The sequence below is a fragment of the Equus przewalskii genome, chromosome 29 (assembly GCF_037783145.1).
Source record: "Equus przewalskii isolate Varuska chromosome 29, EquPr2, whole genome shotgun sequence".
NCBI lineage: Eukaryota > Metazoa > Chordata > Mammalia > Perissodactyla > Equidae > Equus > Equus przewalskii.
This window is the reverse complement of record NC_091859.1, coordinates 25,917,535-25,930,720: the sequence shown is the minus strand read 5'-3', so window position 1 is coordinate 25,930,720 and position 13,186 is coordinate 25,917,535. Positions and strand designations below refer to the sequence as shown.

At 38.9% G+C, this 13,186-nt stretch overlaps 1 protein-coding gene across 2 annotated transcripts in view; it reads right to left on the bottom strand.

The window, feature by feature from the left end:
• Window positions 1–835: 835 nt before the first annotated feature.
• The window catches only part of UTP20 (UTP20 small subunit processome component), a 92,868-nt gene continuing 80,517 nt past the window's right edge, over window positions 836–13,186 (bottom strand). For both annotated transcript variants that reach the window (XM_008527446.2, XM_008527447.2), the window contains exons 50-62: window positions 12,967–13,098; window positions 12,402–12,512; window positions 10,401–10,480; window positions 9,897–9,966; window positions 9,591–9,773; window positions 8,703–8,834; window positions 8,070–8,202; window positions 6,350–6,537; window positions 5,509–5,580; window positions 3,240–3,536; window positions 2,904–3,030; window positions 1,428–1,573; window positions 836–1,161 (exon numbers count right to left, since the gene is read on the bottom strand). In XM_008527446.2, coding sequence (XP_008525668.2) covers window positions 1,006–1,161; window positions 1,428–1,573; window positions 2,904–3,030; window positions 3,240–3,536; window positions 5,509–5,580; window positions 6,350–6,537; window positions 8,070–8,202; window positions 8,703–8,834; window positions 9,591–9,773; window positions 9,897–9,966; window positions 10,401–10,480; window positions 12,402–12,512; window positions 12,967–13,098 — 1,827 coding nt within the window. In that variant the 3' untranslated portion in view covers window positions 836–1,005. The remainder of the gene's footprint in view (window positions 1,162–1,427; window positions 1,574–2,903; window positions 3,031–3,239; window positions 3,537–5,508; window positions 5,581–6,349; window positions 6,538–8,069; window positions 8,203–8,702; window positions 8,835–9,590; window positions 9,774–9,896; window positions 9,967–10,400; window positions 10,481–12,401; window positions 12,513–12,966; window positions 13,099–13,186) is intronic.

Genomic DNA, 13,186 nt, shown 5'->3' with positions numbered 1-13,186 from the left:
TACTATCTGATATTTGCCTTAGTATTAACTTTCTCTCTCTCTTTTTTTTAAAGATTTTATTTTTCCTTTTTTTCCCCAAGACCCCGGGTACATAGTTGTGTACTTTTAGTTGTGAGTCCTTCTAGTTGTGGCATGTGGGACGCCACCTCAGCATGGCCTGATGTCCGTGCCCAGGATTCAAACTGACAAAACCCTGGGACGCCGAAGCAGAGTGCGTGAACTTAACCACTCAGCCACAGGGCTGGCCCCGTAACTTTTGTTTTTTGATCTTTAAAATTTTTATTAAAGCAATACATGTACTTTAAATCACTTAGAATTAAAATAGGCCTTCTAAGATGCCCCAAGTTTATTCTTTTGGTAGATTACAAACCCCCTGGAAGTGTGAGAACTCCTGTTTGAGACATAAACTACATCAAAACACAGATGCTGAAGTTTGTGAATGTTTGAACATTTGATTCCTATGCCGTTCTCCTTTTTTAAAAGCATCATAGTTATTCTTGGCTTGTTATCTTCCATATAAATTTTAGAATCAGCCTGTTAGGATAATGTGAACAGCTCTTTTGGGATTTTGCTTAGATACACATTTAACCAATGGCCCAACCTGGGAAGACTCTTACCCTATCCATGAACATAGTTATGTTTCTCCATTTGTGCAGATCTTTCTTAATGCATTTTGATAAAGGTTCATAATTCCATAAAAGTATTGCAAATCATGTGTTCCTAACTTCTTCTACATTGTCTTGCTATTTTAAAGTGTACCTTTTTTAAAAAAAATTACATTTTAAACTCTTTATCACTAATGTCACATGCTTTTAAGACAGTGAAGATACAGTAATATTATGAAATGTTTTAATTCAAAAAATATGAGCATGATTATATTAAACTGTATAATAAACAATCTATGCCAAAGCTTAATAATAAAATCTGCTGTGATTTCAGACTAGCGGAGACACTGGGAAGTTCACGCTTTGTAAGCTGAGATACTGAATGAGCACAGGGAGCACTTTACTCCACCATTGCTAAATCTTTCAGGCTGTGGCTCTTTTGTCTCTTGGCCTTATAGCCAGGACGCAGGAACTCTATCTTTCTCTTCTTTGCTTCACTTTTATTTTTGTGTTTCTTCAGCTTTTTCTTGGCAGCAATATCAGGATTAGTTACAAACTTGAAAAAAGAACAGAAATTTAAAGTAAATGTTAAACCAATAAAAATCAATTGCAGAAATGGACCGTTTTGTTCACATTTAAACATCATGAATGCAACACATGCCCATTAAAGAAAGTCTGGAGCCCCAGCTATAAAGTTCCTCTCAAACACAGCCAGTTCCTCTTTCCTCCCTGGGTAAGTGCGACACACACAGGTACACACCCCTGGATAAGAAGAGTTATTAAGCCTAATGAACATGCCATATTGTCAAACAGCAAGCTTACCTCCAAAGCCTTTCTCTTTTTCCGGAGTGCCCTTTTCTCATTAGCCTGTTTCTGTACAGTGGCAAAGGCCAGTGAGAAGCTTTCAAGCCCAACCAGTTTTTTGAGTAATTCTATGATTTCCTGGGACAGATTCTTCAGCAAAGGATCTAATCACATACAGAGTGTAACAATCAGAGACAGTCACATAGGGAAAGGACACGTTTGAACATCTACCATATCAACAACATGCAAAATTTAAACTTCTACAGCATTATCACTTTTATTACTTCAACATTAAACACTGATCTAAAACTAGCCTCTGCATTTCTGAGATGGGAGAACAAGCAGAAAGAAGTGTTGGACACAGCACTCCCAGCCACCACCTTATCCAGGATGCAATAAGAGATCAGAGACCAGGAAGCCCACTTTCCAGGGGAATCCTGGCTCAGGAGACATTAATTTGAGAACCTGATGGAAACGTTCTGGGCTACCTTTATTAACCTGCTTAGCTCTCTGCAGATGGGGGAAAGGTAAGTGTGTTTCTCTGGGCCCTTTCTAATTCATGGGTCACAGAGAATCACTTCTGGCCATAACCTTTCTTTTTTTTGGGGGGGGGGGAGGGTTAGGGTTAGACTCACACTCCTTTGAGAAGCTAAAGAAAAGCTATGCTCTCCCACCATTCCCTGCCTTCTCTCTCCGAAATGCAAATAACCCACAGATTTTTGCAGTCACTTTCAGGAGAGCTCAGGACACCTCCTCTAGATTGCAAGCTTCTTGAAGATAGGGACTAGGCCCTTTCTCCTGTTGAACCCTCAGTGCCTGGCAAATATTGTGTTCAATAAATGCTGGCTGAGGAGAACCAAAGCAGACCCGACCTTCCCCATTGCTTTTCCTCTCTAAGAACAAGGAAACTCTCTCAAGGTTGCAGGACTACCGTAGCTCCTGCTTTCACATTGACTTCATTAGTTTTATTTTAGAACTCCTAACATCCACTTTACCTCCTCTCTTCCCAACCCCCAATTCTCTTTTCCTATTAAAAGAGACAATTTAGGATCAGTGAGGGAAATGTACCTAAAAAGAAAAAAGAATGTACCAGGCAAGAAAAAAGAAAAATTTAAATTTAAAACAATTTCATATAAAATAATACATACACTCTTACCTTATAATTCTTGAGAATGTAATGACATTTTATTGTTCATTATTGTTCATAACACTATGAGGTTTAGAACCACCCCAAATTATAGTTTTCTTTGAATATTTAATCTACGCTTGGGAGTAAAACATCTTTTAGGAGAGAAACATTCACTCTTAAGAGAAAGCATATAGAAGAAGGCAATCAAATATAACACAAATATGCCTTCTTGCTTGCTATTAATTGCCTTGATGCCTAGTAAATTTTCTTCCTTAAACTCTGTCAGGGAGGGAGGACAGAAAGGAAGAAGGAAGCTTCAGAAGGGAAGTGAGAAGTCCTAATGTGCAAGTATTCAGAAGAATTACCTTGGTCCGAATAGGTGCTGTTCAGTTCTCGGAACAAAGGAGCTATGATTACTGAGAGATATGGCTTCACCTTGTCTTTTCCAAGATCCATTGCTACAGCTCCAAGAAACTTAAAGATGCACGTTCTCTGAAAGTACAGATCATTTTTCATTTGAAGTGTTTTCTCTTACATTTGCGGTCATACATAGTTAATCTAGAAAACAAGGTCTACTGTGGGGCAGGTATTGCTGCAGTTTTGGGTTTAAAAGTTCCTAGGAACTTAGGAGGATCACTAATACCACTAAAATACTTTTAAAAAAAATGACTACTTTCAGTCATTCTGCACATTTGTCGCACCTTTAAGAGGTTTCTAGGTGAATAGGCAGCTTCCAGTTTTGCGATCCGGGACAACTTCTGGATCAACCACAGCAGCGTGGCTGGCTTGCTGTTCTCTTCCTTTGCCTCTTCATTCTCTTCTCGGTCAGATTCTGCCTTCTCATGTGCGTGGGCCTGGTGTCCGACTTCCTCTCTGGCCACACCATCTCCTAAGGCTTCTTGTTCTTCCATGTCCTCTTTTATCTCACCTTGCTTATCCTCAGAATCAGGTTCCAGTAAATATAAGACTTTGGCTACGAATAACAAATTCTTAACAACCTTAAAAAAAAAAATGGGAAAGGGGCGGAATTGGACTTTGATTTTGAAATAAATATGGCTTAATAAAGCAGAAGCTAAAATAGGTATTCTACAATTAGAAAATAAAAACAAGTGGGTATTGCACTATTAAATTTATTGCTCCAATTTTTGATAATTCTTCAGTTTTTCCTTATCGTGTGTCCAAACCCATTTCCATGTAACTTTCATTCATTTGGCCTAGTTCTACCCTTTAAGGCCACACAGCATAAACGATTTTATTCTGGGCCATCCATTTACATGTTTAAGAGAGCTTTCATCCTCCCTCATTAAATTCCTTCACAGACATAACTGTTTCCATCTTTGAGCACTTACTTTATATATGGCATTCTAATTCAACTTTAAAATACCCTCAGGTACTATTATCAGAAGAGAAAACCAAGGCTCAGAGTCACTAAATGACTCTCTCAAAACTAAATGACTCTCTCAAAGACAAAGTGAGTGGTCAGCCAGGAGTCAAAGGTCTTTAGAATTCCAGCCCAAGTTCTTAAACCCTGAGCTCCTCCCTCCTCAAATCCCATCTGATTCAGTTAAATAGCCCAGGGACCAATTTTAGTCTTACAAGAATGGACGCATTTATTGGGTCCCTAACTCTGACATCCATGAAACCTCTGATGTAGGTATTTCACACCCATTACATGAAGGAGAAAACCAAGTCGGTTTTGGGTTCCTTCACCATCCTGGCTGCTCTGCTAGAGGTGCTGTGTGCCAAAAGTTCCCCCAGATGTAGTACTCAGAACCCCAGACACTGACCAAGGCTGGCCTGGCCATCAGCAGTTCATGCCAAGATTATAATTTCCTCCTCCTGGAAGCTTGGCCTCCATGAAGACAGTCCCAGTTTTGGAGGCCTTTTTTCCCTGTGGCAGCCACTTCACATTGTTAACGCACCCTAAGATTATGGTGAACTCAGTTCCATAATTTCTGTCATTCTGGGTCAGTACTAGTAAATCTCTTCCTCCCTGACCCAAGTTTGGTCTGTCAAGCCTCTATTTAAAATCATATTTGTGTGAGACTGCAGCCACTGTTCACCCTGGCAGGATTTCTTTGGCCTCTCTTTGCTATCCATTGAATAGCTATCCATTCCTTCCCCGACCCTGCCATATAATGAAGCATGTTATATATTCATTTAAAAAAGTGATGCAGGTATTAGTATTCATGGCATGCCACTTGAGATCACTCTTCGGATGTAGCATTCACCTAGTTTCTAGTGCCCCATCACTCGATCTCCATCACTTCATCTTGTCCATAATGACAAGAGTTGTGGTCAAGTGCCTTGCTCATATCCAGACACCACATCTGTGTCACCTCATCGTCTACCAGCCCTACTGCTCTATCAAAAGAGGGAAAAATAAAAGGGAGCAGTAGACCAACTATGCAGAAGTAATTTACATTTACTGCACGTTTATAAATGCTTCTCCATATTTACATTTTACTTATAGTTACATTTTTATAATCTGAAAATATATAAAATTTCTTAGTGATTTATCTGCCTTCTGTTAAGGATAGACAATTCTCGGACCACTGTAGCATGAACATTATTACTTTCTCTTCAACTTCCAGGGATAAACGAAGGAAATTCAGTACTACAGATTAATATAAGAACAACCATAATCAATCAGTCAGTGCCCTTCAAAGCTTCAGTCACAATGTGGAGTAGATGTTAAAACTGAACATGAAAAGATGAATAGCCAGCCTCCTGCTGCATCATCTTTACTGGGAATTTTAAATGGAGCCAAGAGTAATCCCAGCATGGACCCAAGAGTTGATTAGATATATGTCTATAACTGAACATGTATTTGAGTGTATATTTCATTTAATTCCCCAAACATTAAAATAGGAAAACAAACAAAAAATACAAATACCAAAGGTGAACCTGTTTCTAGACTGTTGGTAGAATAACTCCCTTGTGTTAAACTGGGAGGATTACAATACTTACCTGCTCTCCTAGAGACTGATCCAAGAATTTGGAATGCAACTGATGGCAAGAGGCTAGGGAGATACTTTTCATCTGTGAAAAGAAAATGGACATTGGCAGACACAATGCCGGATATTTCTAACTGTTTTTAACAATTCCAAATAACCATGCTAATACACCTCAGGGACTAGACTTTGCTCTGAATGATCACTTGTATAGTCTGGAGAGGGAAGGTTCACGACCACAAACTGTAATTGCTCCCTTCTACCTGCCCCAAGCACTTCAGCCCAAAGACCTGGGATACTTCTAAGCTCTGGGCAGGCAGAGATAATAATCCCTTAGGTTATTAGTAGAGAACTTTGCAACACCTCAGTATATTTTTTTCTTTTTTTCCCTTCCATCCTCCACTCATTCAATATTTATGGAGTTCTCACTATATGCCAGCTGTTGTTCTGGGTCCTAGGAAATCAGAGATGGATATAACATGGTCCCTGCCAAACATTATCATGAATGTGATAACATTTAGTCATCAACAAGGTTATGAAGGAGGCAGGACAGACTGAATTAATCTTATTTTAAAAAAAATAAATCTTATTTTCCAATGTTGATAGGGAACTTAAACATATAATGGAAGATGAACATCTTGAATAAGCAAAAGTCTGACTAGACTGATGGTCTAAAAATTATCTGAAAAACCTTGGCCTTGATGGTGACCCTTCTCTGGTTCCTGACACTCCTGTGGATTCACATGTGCAATAAGTTGTCGGCTAGAAGGGCTTCTCCTAAGGGCCATCCCCAAGACAGTTACACGAACATCTCACACAGATCACGAGGGAAGGAAAAAGTTTTAGAGAAACCTTACCTTTTGCTCAAGGTTACTTGTTAGGAACCTGACTGCTACAGGTTCTGAGAGTTTCTTTTTAGTCTTTTTGGCGTTCCATTTTCTAATAAGTTCCTCTGGTTGGCAAGAGGCAAAGAGCAATCCAAATATTTGGGCTGCAGTGAGCCACACCCAGTTGTGCGGATGTCTCAGGTGAGAGTGCACATGACCTAAGGAAACCAAAATGCATTCTCAGATGTCTCACAGCTTTTCTGACTCTTTGGTGGTAAACATGACTAACTTAGGCATTTACTGAGTATCTATTATGTGCCTGGATTTGGGAACCAAAGATGAACAAAATAGTCTTTCAAGAAGCTTTTAAGGAACTAGGGAGGAGTGAGGTGGTGAGACACTGGAAACAACTAGAAAACCACCTCCTAACATAGTAAATGACAGACGTAGGAGTAAGCCTCAAACCAGACCTGTTCCATAAGAATTAGTTTCAAATTCAAGGGAGATCAGGTGGCATTAACATTTTCTAAATTAAGTAATGTAAGTTTATATACAGGTACATGTTTACTTCTACTAACTATTGAAATTGGGGGCTCCAAGTACCTGACTGGAATTCATTTATTGAGGATTTCTAAATGTGCCAGGCACAGGGCTAACTGTGTTCCATACATTATCTTATTTAGACCTCACAACAGTTTTGTGAGATTAGAATTCTCATTTCCATTTTACAGATGAGGAAACAGATGTTCCAGAGGGGCTAAGTGAAACGCCAGGTTCTAACAGGCAGAACCAGGCCTGGGCCCCAGCTTGATCTGGCCCCAAAGCTCACTTGTATGCTACATGGCCACTCTCCATAAACCACACTTGGAAAGTACAGTGGAAAAGCCTGGTGGGTGCCGGGGAACAGGATTAAAATTCTAGATGAACTGTGTCATATCTGAGTTTTAGTCTCTGCTCTTCTATTTCATGAACATGGTTTTACTTCTGTTCTATATGAACCTTTGTAATAAGCTGGCCACGTCTCAGTGGAGCCATACCAGAGTAGGCCAAATAGCAATGTAGTAATTATGTTATTTTTCATATGATCACCAGTTTTCTTAAAACAGGTGGGTACTAGAGGCATTTATTCTAATGTTTGTTTTCTACTGACTAATCAAAATTGAATGTTAAATTAAAAATTCTAGGATTTTATCCTTTATTTAAAGAGTAATATACAATAACTTAAATGTCCCATGGAAGTGAAATGGTTTAGTAAATTATGGCACATTTGCATGATGAACTATTTATAGCTATTTAAAAGAATATCTACTGTGTTACAGTATAGTAATATGCTCATTTAGGTACAAACAAGATATAAAAGTTTATATGGAATTATGCAACTTCTCTAAAAAAACCTATGGCTATTTCACAAAAAGAAAGACTGGATGGAAAAATATACCAAATTATCATCAAGCAGCCAGGAGGACTTTGGGAAGTTTTTTTCCTTTCTTTTACTCCCCCATAATTAATATTCTTTCTTTTATAAATGAAATGTATTACTTATGAAGTCATAAATATATATTATTTTTCTCAGACAGAAAAAGTTTCACTGTAATCAATTTGAAAGGGCCTTTTAAATCTTTTTCTCCTAGACTTTTTTCCTGACCTTATATACTTTCTAAAGTATTCATATTCTAATTTCCCAAATGTGTTTTTAGTAATTCTATCACAACTGTTTATTTTTAGATTTAAATAAAAAGGAAATACTTACTCCAGATTTTACTCAGAGTCTCAGAGGGCTTGGTAAACTGAACAATATTACATTCCTTGATGAGTTTACTTATCAGTGTAAGAAAACTAAACAAAAGGCGATCTGCAGCTTTTTCTTCAGTCTCTTCCATGATCTAAAAACCAGATGGATGGAATTCAATGAGGACAACATGAAATTTCAGAGTATTTTAAGGACATTTTTACTCTAGCATGTAAATCTACACCAGGGTTTCTCACCTCAACACTACTGACATTTTGGGTTAGATAATTCTTGCTATGGGGGCTACCTTGTGCACTACAGGATGATTAGAAGCAGCCCTGGCCTCTGCTCACTAGATGCCAGTAGCGCCCCCACATCTTCCAGCTGTGACAACCAAAAAACGTCTCCAGATGTTGCTAGGTGTCCCCTGGTGGGGGTGGGAATTGCCCTACTTAAGAACCTTTGAAGTTCATACATTATAGAAGATCATTTACTTTAACACCATTTTGAAAAGATCCAATTGCACAGAATTCTTGCTTTCACTAATAAAAAACCATTTTTTTAAACATGAATAATATGTAATGTATTACCTATATCCCCTCAAGTAAAATTACAAAAATTAGCAAAAGTTTTACTCTCTAGCAAATAACTTACATCTTTAAAGTTTTCAGGATCAATTTCCTTTTCAATCACAGGAAGAACAGTTCCAAGTCTTCTCTCAAAAGTGACTCCTTCACTTTCCACAAACAAGCCACAGATCAGGGCAGCTAGTTGTCTATTTAAGCTCTACCAAAATAAACCACCACAAGACAATGTCAACACAACTTGGGACGCTCTTTCCAAAATTGTAAAATAAAGGTGGGCATGACTCTGTTCTCAATATTTCTTTACAATGCCAGCAACCAACAGAATGTGGATCTTTGGTGGCTAACAAGAAAAACACAGAGAAATCTTCATACCCAAGAATAACATGTAAAACAGAAAGTGGCACTCATCGTTTTCTACTGAATACTTTAATACATTTTTTTTCCCATTTTAAATTAAAAAAAAAAAGAATGGAAACAAGTTTCATACAGCACCCCGTGCCCCCAATTCTGACTTTAATACCTGAAGCCAGTACTAAGATATGACATGTGTTGTTTATGATCCACAAAAATGGGCCACTCATGATGGTGGGAGAACTGGCAAGTGGATGCAATCATTGACAAAAATTACATTCCATTAACTGAATAAGCAAAACTGGAAACAAAGGTATTCGTCAATGGGGACTGGTTAAGAAAATTACAATGCATTCATGTAGTGGAGTAATTGGCTGACATTAATCATGTTGTGGGAATACAGGTGATTTTCATGTTACTCTCCATAACTTATTATATTTCCTGAAATTTCCCTATAAGAATATATTATTAACATAATCAAATAAAAATAATAAAACTATTTGAGAAAAATTAATTCACCAATGTAGCATATGTAATCTTATTTAAAGTCTGAACACCAAAAGGTAAGACTTTTCACTGACATATGACAAAAAGCAACCCTAACCTTTTTTGCTCCAAACCAGGTGGTCACGAGATCAAAGAGCCAATCTTTTTTCTCAAGGTTGATTTTACTGAGTAAGGATTTGATTGTTACAGACGCCATCTTTTTGCACATGGCAGAGTCATCATTCACCATCATTAGACAAAGAGGAATAAAGAACATCCCGCAGTTCTCATGGAGCAGTCCCTAAAGGAAAACAGGCATTTATGAGCACACTCGGACTGGCATTCTCAGATGCTCTAACCAGGACTGTGGTCTCCCAGGGCGCAAGGCAAGCGCAGCCAACAGCGCGTCTTTGTGACTCAGTACCTGAGGGAATGCGTCCACGAGACAGGCGATCATCTCCAGGGTGGACTCTCTCCCAGTCTCGTGTTCATAACTAGGGCAAGAACATCAGATGGACTTGTTAGTATCTTTTAAGTTTACCAATAAATATTTTTAAAAATTTAAAATATTGTATCAAGGTGTCTGTTAGTCTATTTCTTAAAAAGCGGAAAAAACTCCATTTTTCCAATTTTAATGCTTGTATATATCCATCATGCTACTGTGTAGTTTTAAATGTAATTTTCTTAGATTTTTACCATTCTCTTAAGTGGACTCTAATGACAATCAATGGTCAGACTGAATTGAAAAGCAACTTACAGAACTGCCATATGAAGCAACACACAATTATAATCAAGTCAATGATCCAGATGATAACCTCAGAGAATGTGCCATTATGTTTAGGCTTTGTCATTTTCAAGACAGCTACCACATTAAAAGGAGAGAAGAAACTACCCCTCTGCCGCTGCGTAATTTATGACTTAAACTTACTTCAGTTGAGCGAGCATAAATTCCAAGTTTGGTCTCAATTTTTCGCCCAGGGGATAGTCAAGAATATATTTCAGAAAAACCTAGGAACAAAAGTTACACAGATGATTTTTTGGATCCTGTCTCTCCAGGATTCCTGTTTCCTAAACTGCTTTCTGGGACACACTGGTAGGTTACAAAGACCTTCCAGAAGGGTGGTCAGTCATGCAAAGTCTGCCTCCTGAGTCAAGAACTGTAGCCCTTCCTTCCTGCTTCCACTTCACTTTCCCAGGTTCCGCACTAGGTGCCTAAGAGTCAAGTCCTGGCATGCTTGTTTAGGGCGACAAATCTCAGCTCACATGGAGGAAGCTCCCTCCTTGCTAGTGGGGTGATGGACTGAGTATGGACTGTGGTTCAACCCCATATTTCCCCTTGAATAAGAACAATAGTGGCGATAATGTTAATACTGATAATAGTAACTATTACATTTACTAAATACTTTCCGTGTGTCATGCACTGTGTTAAGTGTTTCTTGGTTAATACTCATCGCTCCCTTAGGAAGTAGGTGATATTACCCCACTTTACAGATGAACAGAATGAAGTTGGCACAGAGACGTAAGTAACTTGCTCAGGTGACGATGCCAGAATTCCCTGTCTAGTCTATCTGCATCCAAAGGCCCTGCTTTCAAACGACTGTACCATTCAGCCTCCTTTATTAATGAACTGTGAGAACCAAGCGACATCATTAAACTTTCTAAGGCCTGTTTTTTTCCCTTGGCCATAAAATGGGAGTGCTGTTTCTTCTGAAGGGTAGTTACAAACAGAAGTCAGGTACGAAAGTACTGGGCCTCCGGCTAGTGCTCAATAACTAGCAGCTGGCCCTCCTTTATAACAGTAGTCGGGGAAACTTTTTCTAAAGACATGCTTCCTCGCTTTCCACCCTGGCCTCTTCCTCCTTCCTCCCCGAGTTCATATTTCCAGTTCAGACCCTTCTGCCTCCTGGGTGTTGATATGTGCTCATACGATCAGGGATGGACAAATGAATAAATACAAATCTGCTCATGTCATTCCCCTGCCTCATGATTTCAACAGCTTTCTGCTCTTCTTAGAACAAAGCCCTAAATCTTTAACAAGACCACAAGGCCTGACCTGGCTCCCTTCCCCACCTCACTCACCTTCATTTAGCTCCTCCAACAAGCTAAGCTCTCACCCACCTCAAGGCTTACCTTCTTCAGGCACTGGCTGTTCCCTTCACCTGGAACGCAAAGCCTTATTCTCCCTTCACATTTTGGCTAACATGCCAATCTTCAGGAAGGACTTCCCTGACTCTCACACTAGGGTGGCCTGCCACCCGACCATGTGCTCTATCATATGCCCTTCCATATTTCATCCAATTCATAGAAGCAGTTTTTCACATTTAACATATCTGAAATTGGGATGTGTCTTATAATTGATGGCATCTTACCCTTGCATCAAGAAATTTTTTTCTTTCTATGAGGTATACAAATAATGTGTGTCTTACAAGTGATGAAATATGACAGCACTTTTTCCCTCCTGGCACTTAGGACGTCTGTAATTAAGTAACCATTTGTGGAATTTTTTGCTTTGTGCCTGTCTCCTGCAGGATAGGGACTATAAAAATTTTATTGCCTGCTCCTCCAGCAGCACCTGTTAGACACTGATATGCACAGGTGGTAGTCGATGACTGGACAACGGGATGGAAACTTTTGCTGCAGGCCGTCATGCTGGAGAAGGAAAAGGTATTTCTTCATACATCTGAAATATGCCACAGGTGCTGGGCTACACTCAAAATGCTCCTTGTTAACTGAAAAATACCCTTAAAACAAAGCAGAGACTCTTCTCACATTTGATGTGTCAATGGTTCCTGAGTCTCAGAATAAAGCAAGAATATGACAGAAAGGTGTCTTCAGAATTCAGTCTGTGTTGACATATCGTTCTATCTTAAAACCAAACAGAGAAGGCAGGGCCCTACCCTTGCAACGGGAGGAAGCTCCCTCTACAAACCTGTCTGCACTGGACTCTGACTGGTTCGCTTTGCGCAGAAATTGCCAACTTGGATACTTTCCTCATGACATCATCAATTTCTGGAACCAATAACTTCCTTGATAAAATGGCCTAAAACACAAAAGGAAAAGACATACTCATTTCATGTTTTACTGCAGATGGGTGTAAGCTGACCTGACGTTAAAGCAGTCACAGGCAGTTTTCAAACATAATTAAAGTATCTCCAAAAGAAAAAGGACACACTTTAAAATGTTGAAATGTCAATTTTATGTTATGTATATTTTATCACAATTAAAAAAAAGGAAAAAACAATGTCCAATATGATAAATACAAGAAGAGGACTTGTATTTGTACAGAATTCCCTGGAAGTGTTAATATAGAGCTCACATTCAAACTTTTTACTAAGATATTAGCTTATAATTAATCCACCAAAATCACCATAATCTTTATACAGTACTTAATTTTGGACGTCTACAACTAGTCAAAACTCTATGTTCCAGGTTATTTTAACTATCTGACATGCGGCTCATAAACTGCACAATCCGACCTGCTGGTGACACCATACCTTCAGAAGACCAAATGCGGTGGCTTGTCTTGAAGTATCATAAATGTCCTCCTCAGCATACGCTAGGAGAACTTGAAGCTGCTTTTCAGTTATCTGGTAAGACTTCACTTTCTTCACGAGTATGGTCACACACTGCAAGTTACAACAGCGAGGTTAATAGCCAGGACGTCCCACAAACCAGGATCTAGTGAAATAACAGACTTAATGTCACATCAGTAGT